Below are 23,842 nucleotides of genomic sequence, written 5' to 3'. Positions count from 1 at the left end.
CAAAGTTATAGGAGGCTAGACTAATCGAAAGGGTGAAGTGGTTTTTAAATGCATTAGGGGGTTTGGATTAGGTGGGCCTGGGAGAAAGTTTTGGGCTTTGGGGAAAGAACACCTGGGAGTTGTTTTGCAGATCGTAGAGGGTTTGAGGAATGGGCCTCTGGCCTGCATGGGAAAGCAAGTGCCCCCCTCATGTTAGGGAACATTTAATGGAACATTTAAAGGAACATTCCCTCATTTAAGGAAAAGTGCAAGGGTCATGGGGAACTCCCGGAGACTGGCTTTGGGGGGATCTTTGACCTTTCCCTTAAACTTGGGCCCGTTCCAGAGGACGGTGCCGTGTTCTGCATCGACCAGCAAGTAGTAGGAGGGGTATCCCTTACACATCCTCCTTGCAGAAAGTGACAAGTATGTGGGTCGTGCCTGCCTTCCATCTTCCCCAGGACGGTAGCACCAGACTATATTAAATGGCTGCTATAAAATACGAGACAGTTGGAGGGCACCTGTGTGGCTCGATTTGTTAAGCGTCTGACTCTTGATCTCAGCTCAGGTCTTGATCTTGGGGTCTTGAGTTCAAGCCCCACCCAGCGTTGGAGCCTCTTACAAAAAAAAAAAAAAAAAAAAAAGGCAGTTGATGCTTAAATGCTAAGTTGTGAGCTCACATCATAACTGGTACCATAGGTGAGGGAAGGAAGGCCAGTGTGTGTGTGTGTGTTTGTGGCGGGGGGGGGTTGTGTCTACAGGAGGTGGAGTGAAGAGGTTTGTTGGGGTGAACCGTAAAGGACCTGGGGAGAGGAGTGTGCAGGCAGAAGGCATTCCCAGCTGGAACCTGGAAAATGGGGGTGACATGGTCACGGGACGCTGGGAGGCTGAGTAGAGCACCCAGGCTGTTGACAGCAGAGGAGCAGCCAGATGGCAGGCGGCCTTGAAAACGAAGCAAAATTTGAACTTGAGACCCTCGCCAAAACAGTTATGTGCAAGCTAGTGGCCTGCCAGAAGTGGGATTTGAGGACAGGAGCTTTCCTAGTTCTGTGAGTGTTGGATGATGATAGGGTGGCAATTTGAGCGTCCTCCGGTGTTTAAACGCAAAGGACACTTCTGAGCCTGTTACATTAGCCTCTTGACAGATTCACGATCTGATCTTAGGGAAGGAACTAGCTACAATGGAGGTGGAGCAGATGAGAGGCGATCGCCAGGTTTCTGCGCCCCGTGCCCACCCCAGAAGACTCACTTCATTTTACCTTAATTCATTTTAACTTCAACAGTGATGCCCTTTGTTAGTGCTGTATTGAGTAAGGAAAACAAAAAGTCTTGTTCAGGGTCACATTACCTAAAGGCCTCTGGACGGTTACAGAGAAAGTAACAGCATAAAACCATAATGGGAAGGAAGCTTCAGCACTTTTAGAAATAAGCAGTCACACTCATAGAAGCAAAAGATTCTTCTTGTCGACACGTGACACGCAGGGTTTGTAAAGAAGAAGGGACCGTTCTTGGTGAGATGGATCACAGTCACTATGAGGCAGGAATGGTGTCCCCTCAAAGCAGAATTCCAGAACCTCACCCTTTGTGGAGTGCAGCACGAACAGATCCCTGGCTTTCCTTCAGGGCACGAGCCATAGGAGCTGCCAGAAGGGGACCCTGTAGACGGGGGACTCCTTTACACTGGCCTTAGCTGGTTTTCCATCGCTTTTGCCGGTTTCCCCATGCAGACTAAAGCTGTCAGTGATAATTCTGGGACAAGGACTGGTTTGAAAGAAGCAGGTGACTGCAAATTGGTAAGTCGGGAGGACCTGGTGTGGAAACAGTCTTCATGAAGCCCCTGGGGCTACGGCATGTGCCTATCACACACCTTGGAGCAGGATCCTTGACTGGCTGCGTGCTGCCCTAAAATACGCCCTGTTCCTGAGCCCCTGGGCCGGAGCCACGCCCTAGAGGCGGGGCTTCCTGGGTGGGAGTGGTATCTGGGAGTGTCTGTGGCTTCTTCTAATTTTGCTCCTGGGTGTGGAGAACGCTAACAAAGCCAACAGCATTCCCCCTCATATGTTGTCCTATGTCGTGTAACATAAGTCACATGTTTACTTCCAGTTTCTCATGTCAGAGAGCCTTGACCCCATTGGGTAGATCTTGTACCCTGCGTTTCGCATAAGAAAACAGACCCGCTTTGTGCCATAAAGAGTTCCTAGTGGAGATTCTGAACTACAATAGGCAGGGAAGGATTATGTGTCTGTGGGATTAAGGGCGAGGCCTCCCTTGCATTTTTGCTCTGCAGCCCAGCAATCTGATGCAGACCCAGTGACACACATTCTTGTCATTTTACCTTGCCTTATAGGTGACGAAGCCACAAATAGCACGAGCCCTGTAGGGTATGTCAGTGCTGGGAGCTTCTCTTGGTTCTCTCAGTGGAGCTATGATACCAGGCCCGTCTGCCTGCCAGGCCGTCTGCTCATCTGCTGGGCTTTTCTTTCTTCAGCTCCTAGGAGTGGGGGCAGTGGTGGGAACGTAACTCTCCAAGAATGTGTGGGACACCCCAGCGTACAAAAAAAAAGAAGCCTTAAATGATAGTTGATATGTATCTCTATACGCTCTGTGGCCTGGAGCCCTTGAACCTGTTCTCATGTGGCAGGCCATTGGATAAAGATGTGGAAAATCAATTTGTACCAGTGTTGTTACTGGGGTCGGGTTCTTGGGGCTCCACAAGGATAGAAACTTGAGGCTGGACCCCAAAATCAGAAGCACAGGCAAGGCTCTACTGGGGCTACAGCTTGAGCTGAAGGAGACTCAGCACTAACAGACAGTGGTTAGACTGGCCTGCTGGGACACAAGGGAGTAAAAGTTCTAGAGCGAAAACTCCCCCTCAGGTTCCCACTCTGGCTTAATATGCTAATGAAAGGGGGGAAGTACTTCATCTTTTCTTTTTAAAATTTGTTTAAGTTTATTTATTTTGAGAGAGAGCACACAAACAGGGTAAGTTTATTTATTTTGAGAGAGAGAGTGTGGAAGCAGGGTAGGATCAGAGAGAGAGAGGGAGAGAGAGAATCCCAAGCAGTCTCTGCACTTTCTTTGCAGAGCCCCACGCAGGACTCGACCCCACCAACCATGAGATCATGACGTGAGTGGAAATCAAGAGTCCCTTGCTTAACCACCCAGGTGCCCCCAAACGGGTTTCATCTTGATTGATTGGAAGGGCCTCGTCCTGATTGGTTGATATTGGCAGGCAATTCAGGCAGCTCATTGGTGCTTTTAGGAGCCAGGGTCCTCTGTTTTAAGTCCAGCTTGTACGCGGGGCCGCATCTTGGTTCTGCTCTCTAAAAGAAGCGATTTAACAGTAACAGCCAACAGAAAGCGCCGGAGGTACATAATGTTTTCCACTTGGGGCTTGTTCTCATGGTCCCTAACTGTCTCATTGTGGTGATGAGAATGGCTTAGTGTAGAGGTTTTAATTAGGTTCTTAGGTTGCAAGCATATGTCTATACAGAAACACACACACACACCCCCGCGCACTCCTTTGTATGCATCTACACGTACACATATATACCCTTAATTAGGCCTCAGTTTCATTAGCGGCTTGCTTTCGGTTTTCATTTAAAATTTATAGTCCCGTGACTAGACGGTGTCACCCAAAGCGACATGTGCTTGCACGTGGCCATTCCTGACCCAGATCCACTATGAGAAAACACCACTCTTTGTTTTGTTGAAGTACGTGGGTCCTCAACACCTCTCTGGCGCTGATTTGGTTGGGGGGGGGGGGGCCGGAGCTGAGGGCGCAGAAAGGTGTTTTCGTGTTGGGGGATTTTTGCCAGTGTGCACTGTTCTCCCTCCAGCTTAGGGCATCCGACCTTTGGCTGCACACTGGAATCGGTTGAGGAGTTTTACATACAGGAGCCTGGGCCCTATCCCCCGAGATTCCAATTGACTAGGTCTGGAGGAAGCCTGGGTATTAGGATTTTAAAAGTTCCTCGGCAACTGTCATGGCAGCCAGGGTTGCACCCTGCATTTCTCTAATTTTCCACCTGCTGAAGTAGAAGCCAGGTCAGAATTTGCCTTAGGATCTAGGTCATCTGTGATTCTTAATTTTAGCTTGAGACTTTTAGATTTATAGATGCAGAAGATGAGGCCCGGAAAGGGACAGGTTTCTTCCAGGGTAGTCTTTGCAGTTTGGCCAAAGAGAGAACCCTGACAGGTAATGAATGTCATAGGCATTGAAACTACAATGTTAGACTGATCTCCATGTACTACACCATTCATATTTGGTTTATATTCATATTTAGGTTGAGAGTCACAACTACATTATTTTAACTTTACAAGATAAATATCCTAGCTGTCAAAACCTTTTTTTTTTTTTTTCGTTCTAGTCCACACATTAATAAGATATATGTGAGCAGAGTTGCAAACCCTTCTTTGTGTGTTGAAGAAACTGAGGAAGATGATGACTAAATCCCCATCTATGGCCTCAATAACTAGTTACTACTAGCTTTGGCCTTGTGAGAAAAGAGCTGATGAAAAAACCCAGCAAGAAATTTCAAATTACTTTCAAATTAGTTCGAGGTTATAGCTGAAAAACATTTTTGTTCTAATAGAATTATCATTTGGTCAAGGATTTTAATTTAAAAAGAAAAGCATGATTCTTTCCCTGGAGTAAACTGAGCTACTTCCCCCCCCCCCCCCCCCGGTTTATTTATTTTGAGAGAGAGAGAGAGAGAGAGAGAGCGCAAGCATGCAAACAGGGGAGGAGCACAGAGAGAGGGAGGGAGAGAATTCCAAGCAGGCTCTAAGCCATCAGCACAGAGCTCAATTCGGGGCTCCAACTCACAAACTGTGAGATCATGACCTGAGCCAAAATCAAGAGTTGGATGATCAACCAACTGGGCCACCCAGGTGTCCTGTAACTAAGCTACTTTTGCCAAAAAGAGCCTTAAATGTGGTGTCCAGGCAGAGAAGTCAGTGCGAGGAGGGAAGAGAGCAGGGGCCGGGCTGCTGAGTGTTCCCACGAAGTTGTATGTGCATATCAGTGTTATTGTAGTGGTATCTCATGTTCAGTGCCCATAGGATTGAATACTGTGTCACATTTGATTGGAACAGGAAGCACACTCTGGTCTGTGTGTGACAGAGATAAAGTGGAAAGGCGGTGCTTGGTAGAGGGCCGGAACCCATGACCCAGACCCACACTGCCACATGGGGCTCCAGAAACCTTGAGCCGAGCGCTCTGTCCTGGGCTGGGACGTGCTCGTGCTGACACATGGTCTAGCAAAATGGCCAACCCCTCTCTGCATCTTTTAGGTATTCTGCTCTCCCCGTTTTGGTATTTCCTTTGCTGGCCTCCCCACCTCCCTCCTTTCTGTCCCCCACCTTGACCAGCCCAAACTTTGGGACTCATCCAGTTCTGCAGAGGGCTTGATTTTTGTCAGTGTTGCTGCTGCTGCCCTTGGAACCGGGTTGTGTAAAAGCGTCATGACTTCACTCAGTGTCTCTTGAAGATTGTTATTCTGACCTCATGGGTCATTTTGGTGGGTGGCTGGCCTTGCGATAATTCTGAATGGTAACTCTGGAATTTTATGAATCAAAAAGGCAGCTTCGAGTCGAATGTGGGAAAATGCCTCGTGGGCTCTCATGAGTCACACAGGAAGGAGGGAGAGGAGGACTTCAGTGGCACTAATACGCACATTGCTTTTTCCCCAGGACCCTCTCCTGTTTGTTACCGCTCCGGTAGTCCCACCCCGATTCTAGAAGACCCCAACTACTTTTTCCCAGATTTCCAGCTCTATTCTGGGAGGCGCGAGGCATCTGCTTTGACGGTGGAGGCAAAAGGTGGCATCAGGGAAAAAGTTGGTAAGTTCTTTTACCGGCATTTGGTTTGGAAAAGCAAGATGATCATATGTTTCTGATTTTTAGCCTTTTTTTGCATAACTTTTTCTCTATCCTCGCTTTAAGAATCAGCCAGTTGTATTATTGATTGTCTCTTTATTAGTAGGTGCCTTATTTTTAATGGTTTTGCTATGGCGCCAATAGACTATTTTACGATATCATGTGACTCTCAGCAGAGTTCTTATTGCAGGAACTTGAGAGTTACACCATTTATTCCCTAATTTTTCTCTGATTCCTAAATACTTTTTTTGTACCCTTTCCCAGAATCTTTTTTCCTTCTCTGCTTTCACTTTGATCTCTTTTTTGCAAATAATTCAGAAGCTCAGAAGAAATCCAAAACTATAGTAGGGAGGGAGCTGTTTCCTCTATGAAAACTTCCTGCCTATTTCTGAGGGCTTTTGAGATTGGTAAAACTGGAAGGGAATCTTTAAAATCACTGTAGGGAAGGATCTCACGGTTCTTGGCAAATGTGCTTACGAAAAGGGAATTCAGCAGTTTTCGTGCTTGATGAGACCCCATTCCTTTTATTATTCATCCCCAAAAATCATTTTCTTTTGGAAATATATTTTTATTTAAATTTATATTCAAGTTATTCACAGCATTCATTTTTCTTTGAATTTGCTTTCAAATTTCAGAGCAGTTCTTCTGAGGGTAAGGACTGTGCTCTCTTTACCTTCTGCCTCGGCACCTGTCAGAATGGATGTAACAGATTGGCAGTCAGGATTTGCACAGTGAATGTGTGGCCCATTTCAGCCCACATGGATCTCTTCATCGCTTATTACAGTTATTTGGCAATTCATCTTATGTGGACTTCGAATAATCTGTTTTTAGTGTTTAAAATTTTTTATTGTTGAGCTTTGGGTTTATATGTCAGTTATAATATACATTCTCTGAAGGTAGGGAGTAAGTTCGCTTTTACTGCACATGTGGTCTTGCGAAGCAGATATGAAGCCTGCCCATTTTACAGAGGAGAGGTTCAGAGAAGCCAAAAAACTGGCGTGATATCTCATAGGTGTGATTTGGGATTGTGGGGGCGAGGCAGAGTGGTATGATTAGAGCTGAGCTTTAGGAACCAGCCTGCAGAGTTTTTGAATTTGCTGGGCAGGTATTTTCTGAATGCCTTCTGTGTGTCAGGGTTGTATTATAGGCACTGGAGATACAGCAGGTGAATATTAACAGATAAAGGTTTGCTGTCCGGTTCTTGAATTCTAGTAGAAGAAGACAGATAAGAAATGCAGTGTGGATCGAAGAAAGAGATCAGAGGCAAGTGATATTAGGAGGCTATTCAGGACACCTAGGCAAGTGGTAAGGAGAGCCCAAACCCAGGACGTGGCTGAGGGCATAGAAGTTAGGGTTGCGGTCTTTTGCTGTCTCAGAGACACTAAAAATGTCATCTAGTGCCACCTTTTCTCATATTTTAATGCCAAAAAGAGTAAAAGTGATGTAACCCTTGACAGCTCATGCCAAAAAAAGGCACAAAGCCAATGACATATATCTGTATATATGCACATGTGTATGTGCAAGTATACGTATATCTATATATTTTGTAAGCATACCCCACCACCTTTATTTTTTCTCATTTCACTGTGGACTGAGAAAAACCAGCTTGGCAGTTGATCAAATGTGGGGAGAAAAGGAGACGAAGGGCCAAAAGTTCATCTGAAATTTCTATCTGGATGACTCATAGATGATAAGGATGTCACTTAGAAAAAAAAAAAAAAAAAAAGAAACCCACAAAACAAAGAGGCAACCTTGGGGAAGAAAGATGTTTTGAGGGGAGATGATGTGTTCTCTGTACATATAGAAACACAGAGCCATCATTGCATGGAATCGTAGAACTGAGGCTGTTTGGAGATGGTCGAGTTCTGTTCTGTCAATTTGCAGATGAGATTGAGCTCAGAGACAGTAAACGATTTGCTCAAGGTCATGCCAAGGTCATGCCGTAGTAAGAGCTAGAACTTTTACTGTCCTCATGCTGTATAATTTCCTCAGTACACTACTTATTAGTATTGTTGTGAGATGGATACATTGTATATTTCTTGGCATTCATTAGGTATTCTTTGCTGGTTAAATGTTTGCTCCCCCATTACGGGCTTCCCTGGGTTGCACACTAGGGAGAGCCAGATGAGGTGGCATGATCCTTGCCTTGAAGAAGCTGAGAGTCTTGTGTAAATAAACCATTTCCATCTACCGTGATCATTGCTGTAATGGTGATATTGACAAATGGAGTAGGGACTTAGGAGAAGGAGGGCTCAAGCCTGCTGGGCTGCAGAAGGACACGATTAACTCAGAGGCAGCTGTGAAGCTATCACGTACAGCACGTCTAGGAATTTCCCAAGGAGAGAGACATGGTGAGGGGCACCTTTCTAGGGAGAGGGAGCCAAGGCCTAGAGGCAGGAGGGAACTGACGTGTCTGGGAAGTACGTGGTCTTAGGTGCTGGTGGCCTGCACTGTTGCTGGATAAGTAAGGCCATACCTGCTACATCCTAGGGTAGAATGTCAGTTTCATCTGGTAACTAACCCCTGAGGAATCTTGTGCAGGGGAGTGATATTATTAGGTTTTCCTATTCGAACAGTCTTTCAGGGTAATGTGGAAGATAGGTTGAGGTCTAAGGGGTGGGTTTGGAGGTGGGAATGAGAGACGTGTCAGAGAACTAGATAAGGAGGCTGCTGGAATTGTCTGGGTATGAGACACCAAGGGCTTTGCAGTGTTGTGGAATGAACACAGATTTTGTTGTAGAATGAGTCAGATCCTGGTTCTGGCCTTTGCTCCTCCTGTGACATCTGTCATTGCCTTCTCTGAACCTCCCTCCTCATCTGTAAGATAGGGGAAATGGATATCTGTGTCGTATGATTTTATGTGCCTCATACGATTTTATGTGGAATAAACAAAATAACGTATGGAGAGAATTTAGCACAAAACTTGGCACGTCATATACACTTTTCAAATGGTTCTTGGGGTTATATTGTGGTTATTAATAATAAACTTGGAGATTAGGATGGGAATGAAGAAGGTTGGGAGAGATGTTCAGGAGGTAGAATTGACAGGCTGACCCTGGATGTTGGAGGTAGGGGAAAAGGAAGGAATTTTGGAAAACTCCCAGGTTTCTGGCTTGGCAAGGAGTAGATGAGGCAGGGATATGGGGTTTGGTGGGGGTGAGGTTGGGGGTGCAGAAGGCATGTTGAGTTTGAAGAACTAACGGACCGTCTGCTGGTCGTTGTAGGTGTGGGTCCTGAGTCAGTGGTTGAAGACCAGTGGGAGGTGTGATGATGGAGGAAATTCTGTTGAGTGAGGGTGGAGGGCATTCAGGGCAGACTTGTGGGAAACACCAGAATTTAAGGAGCAGGTCGAGAAAAGGGAGTCAGAGAAGTGCACGGAGAGGCAGGGGCTGGAACCAGGGCGGGTGTTGGGAGTGGGAGACCTGGATGCTGAATTAGGAGAGCATTTCAAGAAGCAAATGATCAACGTGCAGAATGCTTCAGAGAGGTGAGGTGCATAATACAGGAGGTGGAAAATCCTCATTGGGCTTGGTTGCTAATCAGAGCAGTAGGGAGGGTGTTGAATGGAGCATCTGGAAAGTGGAGACCAGTGAGTGCAGATCGCTTACTGAGGGCAATCAGAAGAGAAGGGGAGGAGAGATACATGGGCGGCAGTTAGGGAGACATGGGTAGGGCCAAGAAAAGGGGATTCCTTTTTGCTTGATCTTGGTTTTTGGCTTGCATTTATTTTTTAAGATGGGGAAGATTTGGCATGTTTGTGTGCGGAAGGGAAGGGGCCGGTGGGGCGTTTAAAGGAAGGGGAGAGGGGAAGGACAGAGCAAGGCCCAGCAGGAAGCGGGAGGCCTGGCAGTGGAGAGTGGTAGAGACGCTTTGAATTGGAGAAACACTTCCTGAGAAACTGCAGGGTAAATTGAGGTGGCAGGGTATTTGAAATCTTGTCTTTAAGTGCTACTGTGGCTCGAATGTTTATTATTCACCATGCAACAGCAGGCCGGTATTCCTGTGGAATATCCTGATACCTTTCTCCCGCGTTTATCTTTCAGTTGAGGATCCTCTGTGCAACTTCCACTCCCCAAACTTCCTGAGGATCTCAGAGGTGGAAATGAGAGGTTCCGAGGATGCGGCAGCTGGAACAGTGTTGCAGCGGCTGATCCAGGAACAACTGCGGTATGGTACCCCGACCGAGAACATGAACTTGCTGGCCATTCAGCACCAGGCCACAGGGAGTGCAGGACCAGCCCACCCTCCAAACAACTTTTCTTCCACGGAAAACCTCACCCAAGAAGACCCACAAATGGTCTACCAGTCGGCACGCCAGGAACCGCAGGGTCAAGAACACCAGGTGGACAACACGGTGATGGAGAAGCAGGTGCGGCCCACACAGCCTCAGCAGAACAATGAGGAGCTGCCCACTTACGAGGAGGCCAAGGCCCAGTCCCAGTTCTTCAGAGGGCAGCAGCAGCAGCAGCAGCAGCAGCAGCAGCAGCAGCAGGGGGCTATCGGCCATGGCTACTACATGGCTGGGGGCACCAGTCAGAAGGCCCGGACTGAGGGGAGGCCCACGGTGAACCGCGCCAACAGCGGGCAGGCACATAAGGACGAGGCGCTCAAAGAGCTTAAGCAGGGCCACGTCCGCTCACTCAGTGAGAGAATCATGCAGCTGTCCCTGGAGAGGACCGGAGCTAAGCAGCACCTCCCTGGCTCAGGGAGCGGAAAGGGGTTCAAGGCGGGAGGGGGCCCCTCCCCCGCCCAGCCCGCAGGCAAAGCGCTGGACCCCCGGGGTCCTCCACCTGAGTACCCCTACAAGACCAAGCAGATGATGTCCCCGGTCAGCAAGACCCAGGAGCATGGACTTTTCTACAGTGACCAGCACCCGGGGATGCTCCACGAGATGGTCAAGCCATACCCTGCTCCTCAGCCTGCGAGAACAGAGGTGGCCGTGCTGAGGTACCAGCCGCCCCCGGAGTACGGGGTCACGAGGTGATTATCAAGCCCAGAGGTTTTAGTCTGGCGCGTCAGAATTCAACCCATTATGTTCTTAGTGCTTGTTATTTTCAAGGCATGTTAGGTTTTTGCCATCAGTTTTTTTTTTTTTCCCTGTGCATAATATTTAATAAGCCACTTCTTGGCCAAAATACGTAGAGTGAAACAGAACAGAGAGCAACTAGGGATATTCTCCAAATGTAACAGAAGGCAACTGGGGATTTCTGAGTTGAGGGGAGGAGACTCCGTTGTTGGCTGTCCTGGGGAGCTGTGCCCAGTGGCCAGGCAAGGCAGCAATTTTCCTGGCTGGCTTTGTGGAGAGCGTCCAACTCCCGGAGCATGTTATTACCGTGGGGTTTTATGGAGCCTTTCTTCATTGTAGATTGGAAAGGAAAACGTAGTCTGATCGCTAGAACCGAGGAGTTAAAGAGGCCATAGAAATCATGTAGTCTCCCCTCCATATTGAACAGATGAGAAACTAAAACCTGGAGAGATTCATACATTTCCACAGCCCACAGCTCTGAGGCTTCTGGAGCTAGGCTCACGTGTCCCGACCGTCAAAATCTCTCCCCTCCGTTGTGCTAATTCTAATCCCTCTTCTGATGACCCGGTGCATTCAGCAGCACTTGCTGACTGTAAACTCTGTGCAGCCTTGTACCAAGTTCAGAGATAGAGAAAGACTCCCTGCCCTCCAGAACCCGAGGGTGCTGTCCCAGGGGAGCCCGCCTCTGAGTCCATCGCTGCCATGCAGCATGCTGTGTGCTCAGAACCAGGGAGATAGTATGACTCACAACTGGAGGGGTGGTGGAAGAGCCCCACAGGGGAGGTGACCTCCAAACAGGGTCTTGAAGGACGAGCAGGATCTGTGGGGAAATCATGCGAAGAGAGGAGGTAGCAGAGTGCGCCGTGCAGGGGGCGTGCCGCCTGTTTGTCTCGAATGAGCAGCAGTGCCGCTGGTGGGGGCAGTTTGGCCAGCAGTGGCAGAGGTGTGTTAGAACAGGGAGCGGAGACCGACTGGTAGAGGGCTTTGGGAGTCCTACCCTGGAGTTTGGAATTTAGCCGTAAGCAATCGGGAAAGCCAGTGTTTTCAAGTCGGGACTCTGGTGATGTTTATTAGGCTGACCTCAGGGGCAGTGAAGGGTGGTGATGAAGCAGAGGAACAGGACTGGGGACCATGCGGACCTTCAGGAACAATTTCAATGGTCCAGCGAGGAATTGGGGCCAAGTTTGAGGCCAGAGGGGTAAGGGAGCGTTATATACTGTGAGAGGCGCGGAAGCAGAATTGGTGGGATTTAATGACTGATCAGGTATGGAAGCTGAGGAATCATAGGGCAATTGGAAACCAAGCTCTCAAGGGAGAAATTGGGTCTGAAGATACAAATTTGGGAGTTCCTGGCATTTCGATGTTACCGAGCTTCTTGGGGAGAGTGTGGAGCGTGAGAAGAACAGGCAAGGGGCCACTGCCTGTTATTGGCTATGTCTTCATTTTCACAGAGGGCCTTATTTATCTGTTTCTAAATCAGACGAGTCGAGTTTTCCCTGCGCGACCCCAGCAACTGGGCGCAGGGCATACCTTGGCTGTCCATCTTCCGAAAAGGGTGTGACTGGGCCCTGGCAGGAAGAGAGCCGGCCGACGTGCCCTTTTCTTCCCAGCTGCTGACACGTTTCCATGCACTGGGCCAGAAGTGCCAGCTTGGGAGCAGTACGCTACCTTTTAGACCTCTGACGGGCTGCAGAACTCATTCTTCCTAAAGGGGGCACAGCCTGACCCCACTGAGGAATCCAAGATGGGGCCCACGGGGCTCTTGCCTCTTACCCTTTTATAGTTCCTTAAGCCACAGGAGACATTTAAACTTCCAAAGCACCAGGTTTGAAGAAGTAGGGGGGAAAGAGTCTTCATATCTCCAATTGGTGCCACATCGATTCCAGAGACTTGTGTAAAGTAGTCTGTGATGTTTATCGCACGATCATATCAGAGTTTGGTTTGTGATACTTCACAGTTTTTCCTAAACATTTAACTTAGCCTCTAGAGCTTGGTAGAAGGTGGGAATATCCACATCAAGCCACTTCCCTTTGGCTTTACAGCAGTGCCTAAAGTGGGTCATTCTGCTTTTCATCATTTGGCAGTATGTGCGATATGGAGTGGCGAGATATGGGAAGGGGAGGAGGGAAACGCCAACAGGAGATGTACCCAGTTATTTGTGGAAAGTGTCATTTGTCTCAAAGCTATGACATTAAAAAGAAGAAATGTATGAGGGATTTGAGCCAATTGCCAGTCTCGGCAGCCGGATTGACATGGCACATCAAAATGGCGCAGGGGACGTAACAGACAGACCATTGAGGCTTGGCCCCAGAGCTACAAGGGCCCTTTGTGAGCCTGGCCATGGCGAGCCAGCATGGCTCCGGCGGCACAGCCCTGGGCTGACAGAGTAAACAAAGTTGTATCCACACCAGCCCTGCTCCAGACACATCCACCGTGGTCTGAACTTCAAGGGTTGGATCTGAAACTCAGCAGCGTGTGATGTTCAAGTTTTCTTTGAGCCAAGAGATGAGCAGGGCTCCTTTTAATTTCATGGATACATTCTCTTGTGCCGAAAGGGCTATCTGTTTGTCATTTATGGCAATGGTTTCAGAAGCCTGATGAGTCAAATAGACTCCTGGACGTGAAGGAAAAGCCACTGAGTGAGATCATGGAGTCCATCGCCTTGCCTTGTGATGCAAAAAATGGGCTCAGTAGGTGGTGAAGATTCATTCAGTGGTTTTGTCCAACCCTTTACTTTGTTCAGACTTCACTGATTTTTTTGCCTAGAGGTGGAAAGGTCCAAAAGACTAGTGAGACAAGAGTGTAGAGCTTATGATAAGAGGAGTATGAACTTGGAGTTCTGGCCTTCATAATACTGACTCACCATAGCCTATAAATTCACCTGCCTTGATCTGCTGAAGACGGACATGTGTGGTAGTCTGTTGTAAAGCGTGTTAGTCTCCTCTGGTGGGAACCCCATGGAGAGCCTATCAGTCAAAGCCTCCTTGACTTGTACCACCTTGGCCCTTGTTGTGGGTGAGGCTGATGGAGACAGGGAGACCGAGGTCCTGCTGAGGTGGCTGGGGGGACCTCCAGGGAACAAGAGCCAGCCATGGATGAAGGCTCTGGTTCTTTTTCTGCTCCATACTTCTTACCCTTCAACCCAGAAGTAGAAATGGACGGATACAAAGGAGGACAAGGTGAAAATTGGACAGGCTGTTCTATGTAGAATTGTGCTTTAAAAAAAAAAAAAAAAAAGGCAAGCATTTGGGTGTTCATTCTGACTCAGTTTGTGGAAACAGGACACTTCTAGAAGTAGTGACTTGGGGTACGGGACTGTACTGTGAATGGAAGCGAACGCGTGAGTGGGTGCTGGTGGGTGAGCTGACCTCTGTCACAGCACTTGGAGTACATTAATCAAATGCATGTTTGCTTTCCAAAGAAATCTGACCATATTTCCAAAAGTGGAAGCCGAAGATGCCAAAGAATTACTCAAAATATCCTACTTTCTTAATACAATTACTGTTAATATTTTTCCTATACACATTAAGTTTTTCACGTGTTGTAATCCTAGATTATATTCAGTTTAGTATCGTAGCTTTTTTTAGGTAGTTTTGTATCACATTCTTTTTGCAGTGTGTAATTTCCATAGCCATCCTTTTTATTGCTGTGTAATATTTTATAGAACATATAACTTACATCATTTTTTCTATAAATAATGTAATGAACATCATCATGCATATCAAATTTTTCATGCACTGGCCCCTAACCCTTAACCTCTGACCCTTATCCTAATCCTGACCCTGAAACTAGCCTGGCCCTCTTGAGGGGCTTCTGGGCTGCAGGGTGCCGGGCATATACCTTACCCCTCACCCTGGCCCTAGCCCTGACCTTGGCCTTGACCCTGACCCTAACCCTGGATCTGGGAGAGTGGCTTCCTGAATGCACAATGGAAGAGGCTGAGAGGCAGCCTGACTGTTCTGGAGAAGAGTCCAAACATTTAAGAATTGGTAGTATTTCAGGGCGCCTGGGTGGCTCAGTCGGTTGAGTGACCAACTCTTGATTTCTGCTCAGGTCATGAACACACCATTGTGGAATTGAGCCCCCAGTCAGGTTCTGCCATGACAGAGTGTTGCCTGCTTGGGATTCTCGCTCTCCTTCTCTCTCTGCCCCTCCCCTGCTCTCTCTCTCGATCTCTCTCTCTCAAAATAAATAAAACTTAAAAAAAAAAAAAAAAAGAATTGATAGTATTTCTGAAAATGAGTTTGAAGGTGGAGATAAAAACAGAAGGACCAGTTGAAAGTCTATTTAAAGAGTCTTTGGAGCCCAGGTTCCCTCCTTGCTTCAGCTCAGTGGATGGTTACCCTGTCTGTTCTCACCCCACCTGTTCTCTGGAGGGGGTCTCTGAACTTTTGGTTTACTTCTTTAGGAATCATTGTTTGGAGTTGAAATTATTGGGTACATTGTAACAAACCTTTAATGACTTGTGATTCCAGATACCTTTGTAAAAATATGATAGTGCCTGTATCACTGCCCTTTGACCAACATTAGTCACTACAGTTACAAAAACTTTGCTAATTTAATAGGCAGATGGCATTAATGATTTTAATTTGCAATTCTAAGCTAGGTTATTGGGGGGTTATTTTACTAGTTAGATGGATTTGGTCTTGAAAATCAACTGTGTTTTTTGTTTGTATGATCTATATGTTATAATGAATTCAGAGTACACTAAAACCTGTTTCCTCTAATGCTTGCCCTGATTTTCCAGTTTCTAGAACTCTGTATGCTGGGCCTGCTGTGTAGGTTACCTCATCCTCGCTCTCTTCTGCAGTTCTGAGGGGTGGGTGGTGTCACCGTCACTGTCATATGGTGTGGGGGGAGGTCCATGATGTGCGTGGTAAACCCTCAGGCTTAGAGGTGAGTTAAAGTAACGTAGTCCCAGGCACCAGCGTGGGAAGTGCAGGAGCCAGTGGGCAAACCTGGGTTTCTCTGCCACACGCTGCAGCTCCCAGAAAGTGAGCCCTCGGCCACCCCACTGTATGTTGCAGTAGAGGCAAAAATACGGTTTTTATTTGGTAGCTCTCCTCTGGCGAATTTCTAATCAGATGTATATATCACACCTGATATCCAGCCTGTGCTCTGCCCACTTCTGTTTTTTGCAGGTCTAGAATACGGATGACGTATTCCAGACTCTAGGGGGAAAGGCCTCCAGATGCCCTCTTTGTCTCCAGGTATCTTAGAAGGCCTAGGAGCAAACTTAAGCTTGCTGACGGCTGTAGCTGTGAGCTACGGCTGGCTTCTGGCTTACTTTCATTTGGAGGGGGGGACCGAGGCAGTGTTGTCTGCCTTAGCCTCTTTTTAGCAGAATGCTTCAGTTACGGAAGAGAGGGTACTATTTTAATGACTAACTTTTGGGGCGCCTGGGTGGCTCAGTCGGTTAAGCGGCCGACTTCGGCTCAGGTCATGATCTCGCGGTCTGTGAGTTCGAGCCCCGCGTCGGGCTCTGTGCTGACAGCTCAGAGCCTGGAGCCTGTTTCAGATTCTGTGTCTCCCTCTCTCTGACCCTCCCCCGTTCATGCTCTGTCTCTCTCTGTCTCAAAAATAAATAAACGTTAAAAAATTTTTTTTAAAAAAAATAATGACTAACTTTTATGGCTCAGGCAGTATCGATTTGGAAAAAGACTAAAAATGACTCCTGTCCACGAAGAGAGCACTCTCTTTCCACCTGTCCATTGCCCTTTTTTGTCCTGTATCTTGGCTGATCCGCCTCATCAGCATAGGGGGCTTGATTTCCTAGCTTCCCGGGAGCAGAGAAAAGAGTGGTGACTGTTTACTAATATTTTATTCATCTGTGAATGTATTAATCTGATATTTAGTATGTAGGTGGATACGTTATAAAGGCCTGAAATGGTGGTGTTTGACCCAGCCCGCTGTCCGAGGCTGATAAAAGATGATGGAGCAAGAGGTGCTGTGGACTTTCTTGCACAGAGAAGCTTGCTTGCTTCTCCCCAGGGGCCCGTCATCTCCACCACCCTCTTCCCAGCAGGACAGGGGCTTGCCATTTCCTGTAGTCAGAGAGGGAACATGTGGGTGTAACTAATGTCCTAAACCGCTCATGTTTTCCTTAAAAAGTGCACTGTGAATTCCCCCCCCCCCCCGCCCCTCCCCCCGAGAAACCTCCAGGGCTGGCTTTATTTAGGATAGATGACATTCTCTGGGAACATGCCAAATGAGGATTCAGGGAGGAGGGAGGGAGCAAGAGGGGACACAGCCAAGGAGCACATGTGGCAAATGAAAGAGAGAGAACACCTCTCCCCAGGAAACTCCTGTCAATCCAACTGTGCAGCCAGAGTGCAGTTTAAAACACAAACAAGCATAAAGATTCATGCTAAAGAGCAGGGCTTACTTGGTGGGCTTGGCTGGAGGTTTGGAATGTGCCGTATTGCAAGAAAGAGTGTTTGGTGGTCCCATCGTACTTTGAGTCGGAAATGCCTGGAGGAGGAAGGAGAATTTTCAGAGTAAGTGTGTTTCCAGAGTGGCGATTTGTGGTTCATCCAGTTATGAAAATGAATTGCTATGTAAGACAAAAGGTAAGCCAGATCCAGAGTTGTTGGATTAAAGACTATGCATTGCCCTTAACAAAAATGAGGCTATGGAGCCTCGTTTAAATTCCACCAGCTAAACGTGTGTTTTGAATACCAGCATTAGAATTTAGGAGTTTCTACAGTTTTTAAGCTGGATTATGGCTGGATGAGCTAGGTAAAATGCTGTTTATTCTGAGAAATGGCTCTGCAGTATGGGAATTTCAAAGGCTAGGGTCAAGTTCAGGTTACTTTCTCAGGAAACCTAACACAATTCCAGCTATGATGCATTAAACAAGTGACTTCTTCAAACAAGAGGATTGTCTATATCCATCCTGCATAGCAATAAATCTGATCTTAGTTTACGCAAGACTGGAGTCTTAATTTGGGCATTTACGAGTCTTACCGGTGTCTACACAGCCAACGGGTCTGGGTGGGGAGGCTGTGGGTTTGAGAGAAGATTTGAGGAGTTTTGAGTTCTGTCTCTTCTGTTTTGCAGTCAGTTGTGTTAAGTTCTCTGAGCCTCAGTTTCCTTATCTGCAACTTGTTACGGTTGATGTTTTCTAAAACTAACTGATTTTTCACTGCCAAAAAAGGAAAAAAGAAGGAAAATGGAAATTACCCGCAGTCACATTATCCAGACTAACCATTGTTAAATACTCTGTTTTCTGTGTTGCTTTGAGGGTCAGAAAATTATAAGAAAATACTGTTAGGTTGGAAAATTCTATGTAAATAGGTATTTTTGCTTAAGGAGAAGTCTTAAAATTTGAACCTCTTCACCATGAGCCAAGAAGTTCTTTATTATTTCATTTCATTTTTTCATTCCTTTACCTCGTTTTGTTTACTTTCTGATTATAACAATGCAGTTTTTTGGCTTATCTTTGTTTTCTAATTTTTGTAAAGTTCATGTATTCCTTAGACAATGAATTTTTGTTTTAAGTAGCCATACATGTTCGTTGTGGAAATTATATAAAGAAAAATAGGACAAGAAAAAAAAATCCATAATCCCATCACTTAGCATTAGTCACTCTGACCCTTTGTTATAATTCCTTCCAGTCATTTTCCTGCACATTGTTTTTCACACATACTAGGTGAAATTCGAATATGTGTCTTATCTTGAGAATTTAAAAAAATCCTGGGGTGCCTGGGTGGCTCAGTCGGTTGAGCATCTGACTTAGGCTCAGGTCATGATCTCACAGCTTATGAGTTGGAGCCCCGCGTCAGGCTCTGTGCTGACAGCTCAGAGCCTGGAGCCTACTTTGGATTCTGTGCCTCCCTCTCTCTCTGCCCCAACCCACTTGCATTCTGTCACTGTCTCTCTCAAACATAAACAAACATTAAAAACAAATTTATCAAAAAACAAAAATCCTTTCTTAGGGACTCAGTTAGAACTTGTTGAACTGAATTGTTAATGTCAGTAAACTGAAAAAGGTTATTTTGATTTTATTTCTCTATTAATAACTTTGCTTTGGGAAATGTATTTAGCCATCTGCATTTTCTCTTTTGAATTCCTTGATTACATCCTCCATCCATTTATCCACTGATGTTTATTTTCGTATCATGGTTTGAAACATTTTGTCCATCACACAAGCCAGATTTATAAATGTTCACAGGATGGCCTAATTGCAGATGAACATATAGTTTCATACGTTGGATATGGCTTGCTGATCACCCTTGCTGCTTGGGGATGTGGGGACCGCAGAGAGGGGACTGCTGGTCTGTTTGCATGAATTGCTCTGACAGTCACTGAATTCTGGAATTATCTCCAAAATGAGGCCTTGTGGAGAACGTATAGCAGGGTCTTCAGCAGTGCTGTCCAATAGAAGGACAGTGTGAGCCACACGTGTCTGCTTAGAAATGTTCTAGCAGCCATGTTTTCCTAAGAGTTAAAAGAAGACAAAGTTAATTTTCAAACCTAGTTTAGTTAACCCATTAAAAACCTACCTTTAAAAACATGTTTTAGTTAGTTAAAACTGTTGTCATTTCAACAGATAACCAACATGAAACAAAAAGCTATTAATGAGCTCTTTTACATGCCTTGTCCTAAGTTCTCAGATTTTGATGTACATTCTACCTTTCTTGCGCATTTCAGTTCAGACTTGCCACATTTCAGGTGTTTGGTAGCCCATGTGGCTCCTGGCTACTCTTTGGGATAGCACAAGTCCAGAAGGAAGGAGGGCTGTGTCCGAGAGAGAATGTCCTGATGGGTCCAGACACTACCTTGACATGATGCTCTCATTCTGCATCCCGCTGCAGGAAAGCTGCTCAGAAGTCGGAGATTCTGTGGCGCTGGAGTGTGCCTTGATCCCTTACTGAGCTTGAGGATTAGGGACCGTGGTGTTTGAAGACGAAGGGACATTCAAGGGTGGTACCTCTTGCCTTTCTCCTAACACCTATTGGCAGTGCGTGATAAGAGAGGCTAACAGGTATTAAGTACTTCCCTAAGGAGAGACACTGTGTGCAATGCTTTGTATACCTTATCTCACTGAATTCTCACCACCACCCTGTCAGGTGGATATTATCATCATCACTTAAAGGTGAGGAAGTTAAAAACTTTTCCACGGGTACCTGGTTAGAAAGAAGTCAAAGCAGAAAAAGGATACCCCATACTAAAGAGCAGTGCTCTCTTGTACTAACATGGGAGTTAGCCCTCGTGCAGTGCAAGGAGGGTGATTTCAAGCCCGGTTCAAAGTCCATTTTTAGGCTTTGTAAAGGCCTTGAAGTCTCTGCTTTGTGAATCCTGAAGGTTGCATACTTTAAAAGTAGGATAATGTATGGCATGAGATCAGTGAATGCCCAAGATTGTAAGAATTAAGTGATGCAGTTGACGTAAAATGCTAATGTGGTGCATTTACGGACAGGCGTTAACAAATACGGAAGTTTAAATAAGCTCATCTGTGAAGGTTTGCAGTATGCAGAGGAACAAATGGATTGTTGATTAGATGCCCTCAGTGACCTTGTTTCCGCAGTCCAAATAACATCGTCGCTCCCATTTTGAGCTGCATTTTGTGACCCCAAATACGTAAGAAGGGCAATAACACGGAGCCATGTTATTTATTATATTGGCAATCTCATGATTTGAGATTCTGTCATGAACCAATTATCCAGAGCCAATCTAAACACCAGAGGTCTCCTCTTTAATAGTGTAATGTTGAAGGTTTAGCCATTATTTGAAAGCTCATCAAGCATATATGGTCTCCCAGCTTGCTCTTGGGCTTAGGGGCCAAATCAGTTGACACAAATGTATGGAGTACCAACTTAGTAGAAGTCATAATTTTCTACCCTCAAAAAAAGATACATGCTAAAAACTTGGGAGAAAAGGCTCATGTATTAAAAATTGAATAATATATTTAAATAAAAATTCAGGAGAACAAAAGACATGATATAGTCCAGTGATTATAGGTTGTCAGGATTGTGATTTAGGCACGTTGTAAGTTTGGAGGAAAGAAATAGGGAGCAAATTCTAGGGTCAGGCTATGGGCAGCATCATGGTCCAGAGTCACTGATGATGGAGGACCAGTCTACAAGGCTTCCCTACATGACCCTTCTTTTGTCAAGATGTGACTCTTTAAATGCTATGATTCTTTTTTTTTTCTTTTTTCTTTTTTTGATACATCACTGTGGATTTGGGGAGAAGAGGCTTTTTCAGCTTTGCCCAGACATATTTAAGTAACTGGTCGGTTCGGTGGCAGATGGAAAAAGGTCACTTTCTGTGGCGTTCCAAGGCTCGTTGCATTCCTTCAGAAAGGAGCGGGACCTGGTTCGTGGTACTGGCCTCAGTTTTTGTGAGCATTAGGTAAGGTGATGAAACGTGGTGCCTCCCGGATAGCCTAGGCCCCCAATAAGTGCTAGTAGAACGCTCTCTGTAGACAGGACATTAGCCCGTGGAAGCTAATAATGTTGAATGTAAGGAACAGTCCAAGAGAACAACTCAGAGGCAGATTTCCAGCCTTCCTGCTTCCCCCGAGGCTGCTCGAGCCTACAGAAGCTGTGATGCTTGGTGTTAGGGTGTGGATCATGGACACCCCATGGTGTGGTTGCTCCGACAAGGCCACGGGAACCCAGGAGCAAAGAACCAAAGGGTGGCCGCCTTCCCTCCCTGTTCTCGCCAGTATAGGGAAATAGTGAACTGCATGGACTCTGGAAACCAAAAGCCTGGACTTGGGTCTTCTTTATGTTCCTATTATCTCTGTTATATTGTCTAAGTTACCATCCTGTGCTTTGTTTTTCTCATCTAAGTAGTCTGACATTGATACCTATGTTATAAGGCAGTTATAAATGCAAAAAATGCAAAAAAAAATGCTAATAAGTATTAGCCATAACAGAAAAAAATTTATTGGGACTTACGCATGCGTTGCTTGCTGGGAGGATTTGTATTAGGGGCTGTGGGATTCAGGTGATAATAGTTAATGGTGATTATGACTAACTATTTCACCAGTTCTTACCTTGTGCCGGGCTTTGTACATATTATTAACTCCCTAAGTCCTTTAGGATCGAGCTAAGTTGTGCATTGTCCCAGGAAACCAAGACACATGGTGTCAAATAAGCTAGCTCTCTGACTTCATAACCTGCAGGGGAAACAGGTGCACAAATCCCTGTAGCATCGCATTCTGTTCACAGGTGTTTCTCATTTAACTGTTGGTTCCCATCTTGTCTTTTTCCCTTTTCTCTGTGTCCCCGCTGCTAGGGTCATGGCCAATCAACAGCATTATCTTTGTAAGCTAAGGGTAGGTGGTTTTTAGTATGATCTCATGTGACATTTTCCTGTTCTGTCCCAACACCGTGTCCCCCTCATTCACACTAAACCCACATCTGCCTTGTACAGATCGTTGAGCCCACCAACACGTTGGCTGAGTAGTGGAGCCAATGAATGGAAGTTTGCTGACCTGCCTGCACATCATCCATTGTAATGTGGTGTTTATCGAATGTGTAACAGAGTTATTTATGCAGCCAATGTTCTCTTTAGTAGAAGAGTTCCCATTTTGAAAAAGTAAGTTCTTTTCTGTCGCCTAACTTTGGCAAACACCCTTTTCCTGCATTGCCACTCAGGTAACTAGTCACCATCATGGGTAACTTAGGCTGGCATTCAGAAAACACTTCCTTTTGTTATATATCAGAGAAAGATGAGAAGATAAGCCTACCATTGACCATAGTCCCAAATCCCAGAGCTTAATAAATGTTAAAAGATAGAAGCCCTAGTCCGAAGCTGCCTGGGTCAAAGGGAAGCCCCATGGTTTGGAGAGCAGGTGATAGGTTCATCTGTACCCACCTCAGCTCCAAGGAGACACTCCACATGTGTCCCTTGCCTTGGATGAAGCGGGAAGGGAGTATGACACTCAGAGCCTTTCCACTCTTGCCACGGAGTTGGACCTCATACACACAGGACGACACATAGTCATATACACGCTTCATTGTGGAAGGGGCACAAATTCATCAAAACGCCGAAGCGTTTTATTTCTGAAGAGATGGGCAGGTAGTTATGTCACAGGTATGGAGAGGGAGGGAGGAGGGGTGGTTTACATCCCCCCCCCCCCCCCCCCCCGTGACAACACTCCTTCTGAACTCCAAGGATGGCTGGAAGGTGGAGCCCGCTTAAGCAATAAAGAACCCAACTGAGCTCCATCGTTCTCCACCAGGCGTTGCAGAACTCAGATCCCAGCCATTTCAACAGGAAATGGAAGGGGCTTCCTGACTGAAGGCATAAGGAAACCTAGTTGGGCAATCCCTCCCGAGCCTAGGTGCGAGGCTCTGGTGTTTGTTACCAAAGCGAGGCCTGTGGTAGGTCACGTTGTCGGGCTCTCCTGCATTTCTTCTGAGGTCGTCTTTACGAACGTCTGCATATCCGTGCAGGGAGGGCTAAGATGGCCCTTCTCAAATTTTCTTCTAGAGTTTGACATTTAGGTGCCAGGAGTCGGCATTCAGAGGGCTCCTGACTGTACGATACGCTTACAAAATAAGCGGCACGGAGCCTGACAGGGTCCAAAAACATTCCAGCAAGTATACCTCAAAGGAAAATAGAAGGCCACACAGTCTCCTGGGGAAAGTGGGGGCTTTGGCTCCGGCTGGCCAGGAATAAGGGGAGGTGACAGGGGCTGAGTGTCAAGGATTGGAAAGTAGCGGGATCTCTAGAGGACTCTGCCCTGTGATACAGAATGTGGGTGGTTTAGGGTTGCTGACCATTCTGCTCACTCCAGTTCCCAGACTGAATCCTAAAGGTCAGGGAGGTCAACAAGAAAACTTGTCTTCCCGAGTCTGCAGAAGAGAGACAGCCGTAGTTGGAGAACTGGCCACCATGACTGTCTTTGGTGCTAATACCTGCGTGAGTTGTTGGTAGGAGCCCTTGGCTTCGGCTGAGAGAAAATGCGATGATTCTTACGGAACAGAGAAGTGAGGAGGG

The 23,842-nt window shown here is 46.4% G+C and overlaps 1 protein-coding gene across 4 annotated transcripts in view; it reads left to right on the top strand.

Annotated features, from left to right (window-relative positions):
- Positions 1 to 23,842, top strand: part of AMOTL1 (angiomotin like 1) — a 124,331-nt gene that overhangs the window by 52,682 nt on the left and 47,807 nt on the right. For all 4 annotated transcript variants that reach the window (XM_042904240.1, XM_042904239.1, XM_042904238.1 and 1 more), the window contains 2 exons: positions 5,674 to 5,823; positions 9,903 to 10,839. In XM_042904240.1, coding sequence (XP_042760174.1) covers positions 9,962 to 10,839 — 878 coding nt within the window. In that variant the 5' untranslated portion in view covers positions 5,674 to 5,823; positions 9,903 to 9,961. The remainder of the gene's footprint in view (positions 1 to 5,673; positions 5,824 to 9,902; positions 10,840 to 23,842) is intronic.

This window comes from Panthera leo, chromosome D1 (assembly GCF_018350215.1).
Source record: "Panthera leo isolate Ple1 chromosome D1, P.leo_Ple1_pat1.1, whole genome shotgun sequence".
NCBI lineage: Eukaryota > Metazoa > Chordata > Mammalia > Carnivora > Felidae > Panthera > Panthera leo.
This window is presented reverse-complemented; position numbering and strand designations above follow the sequence as displayed.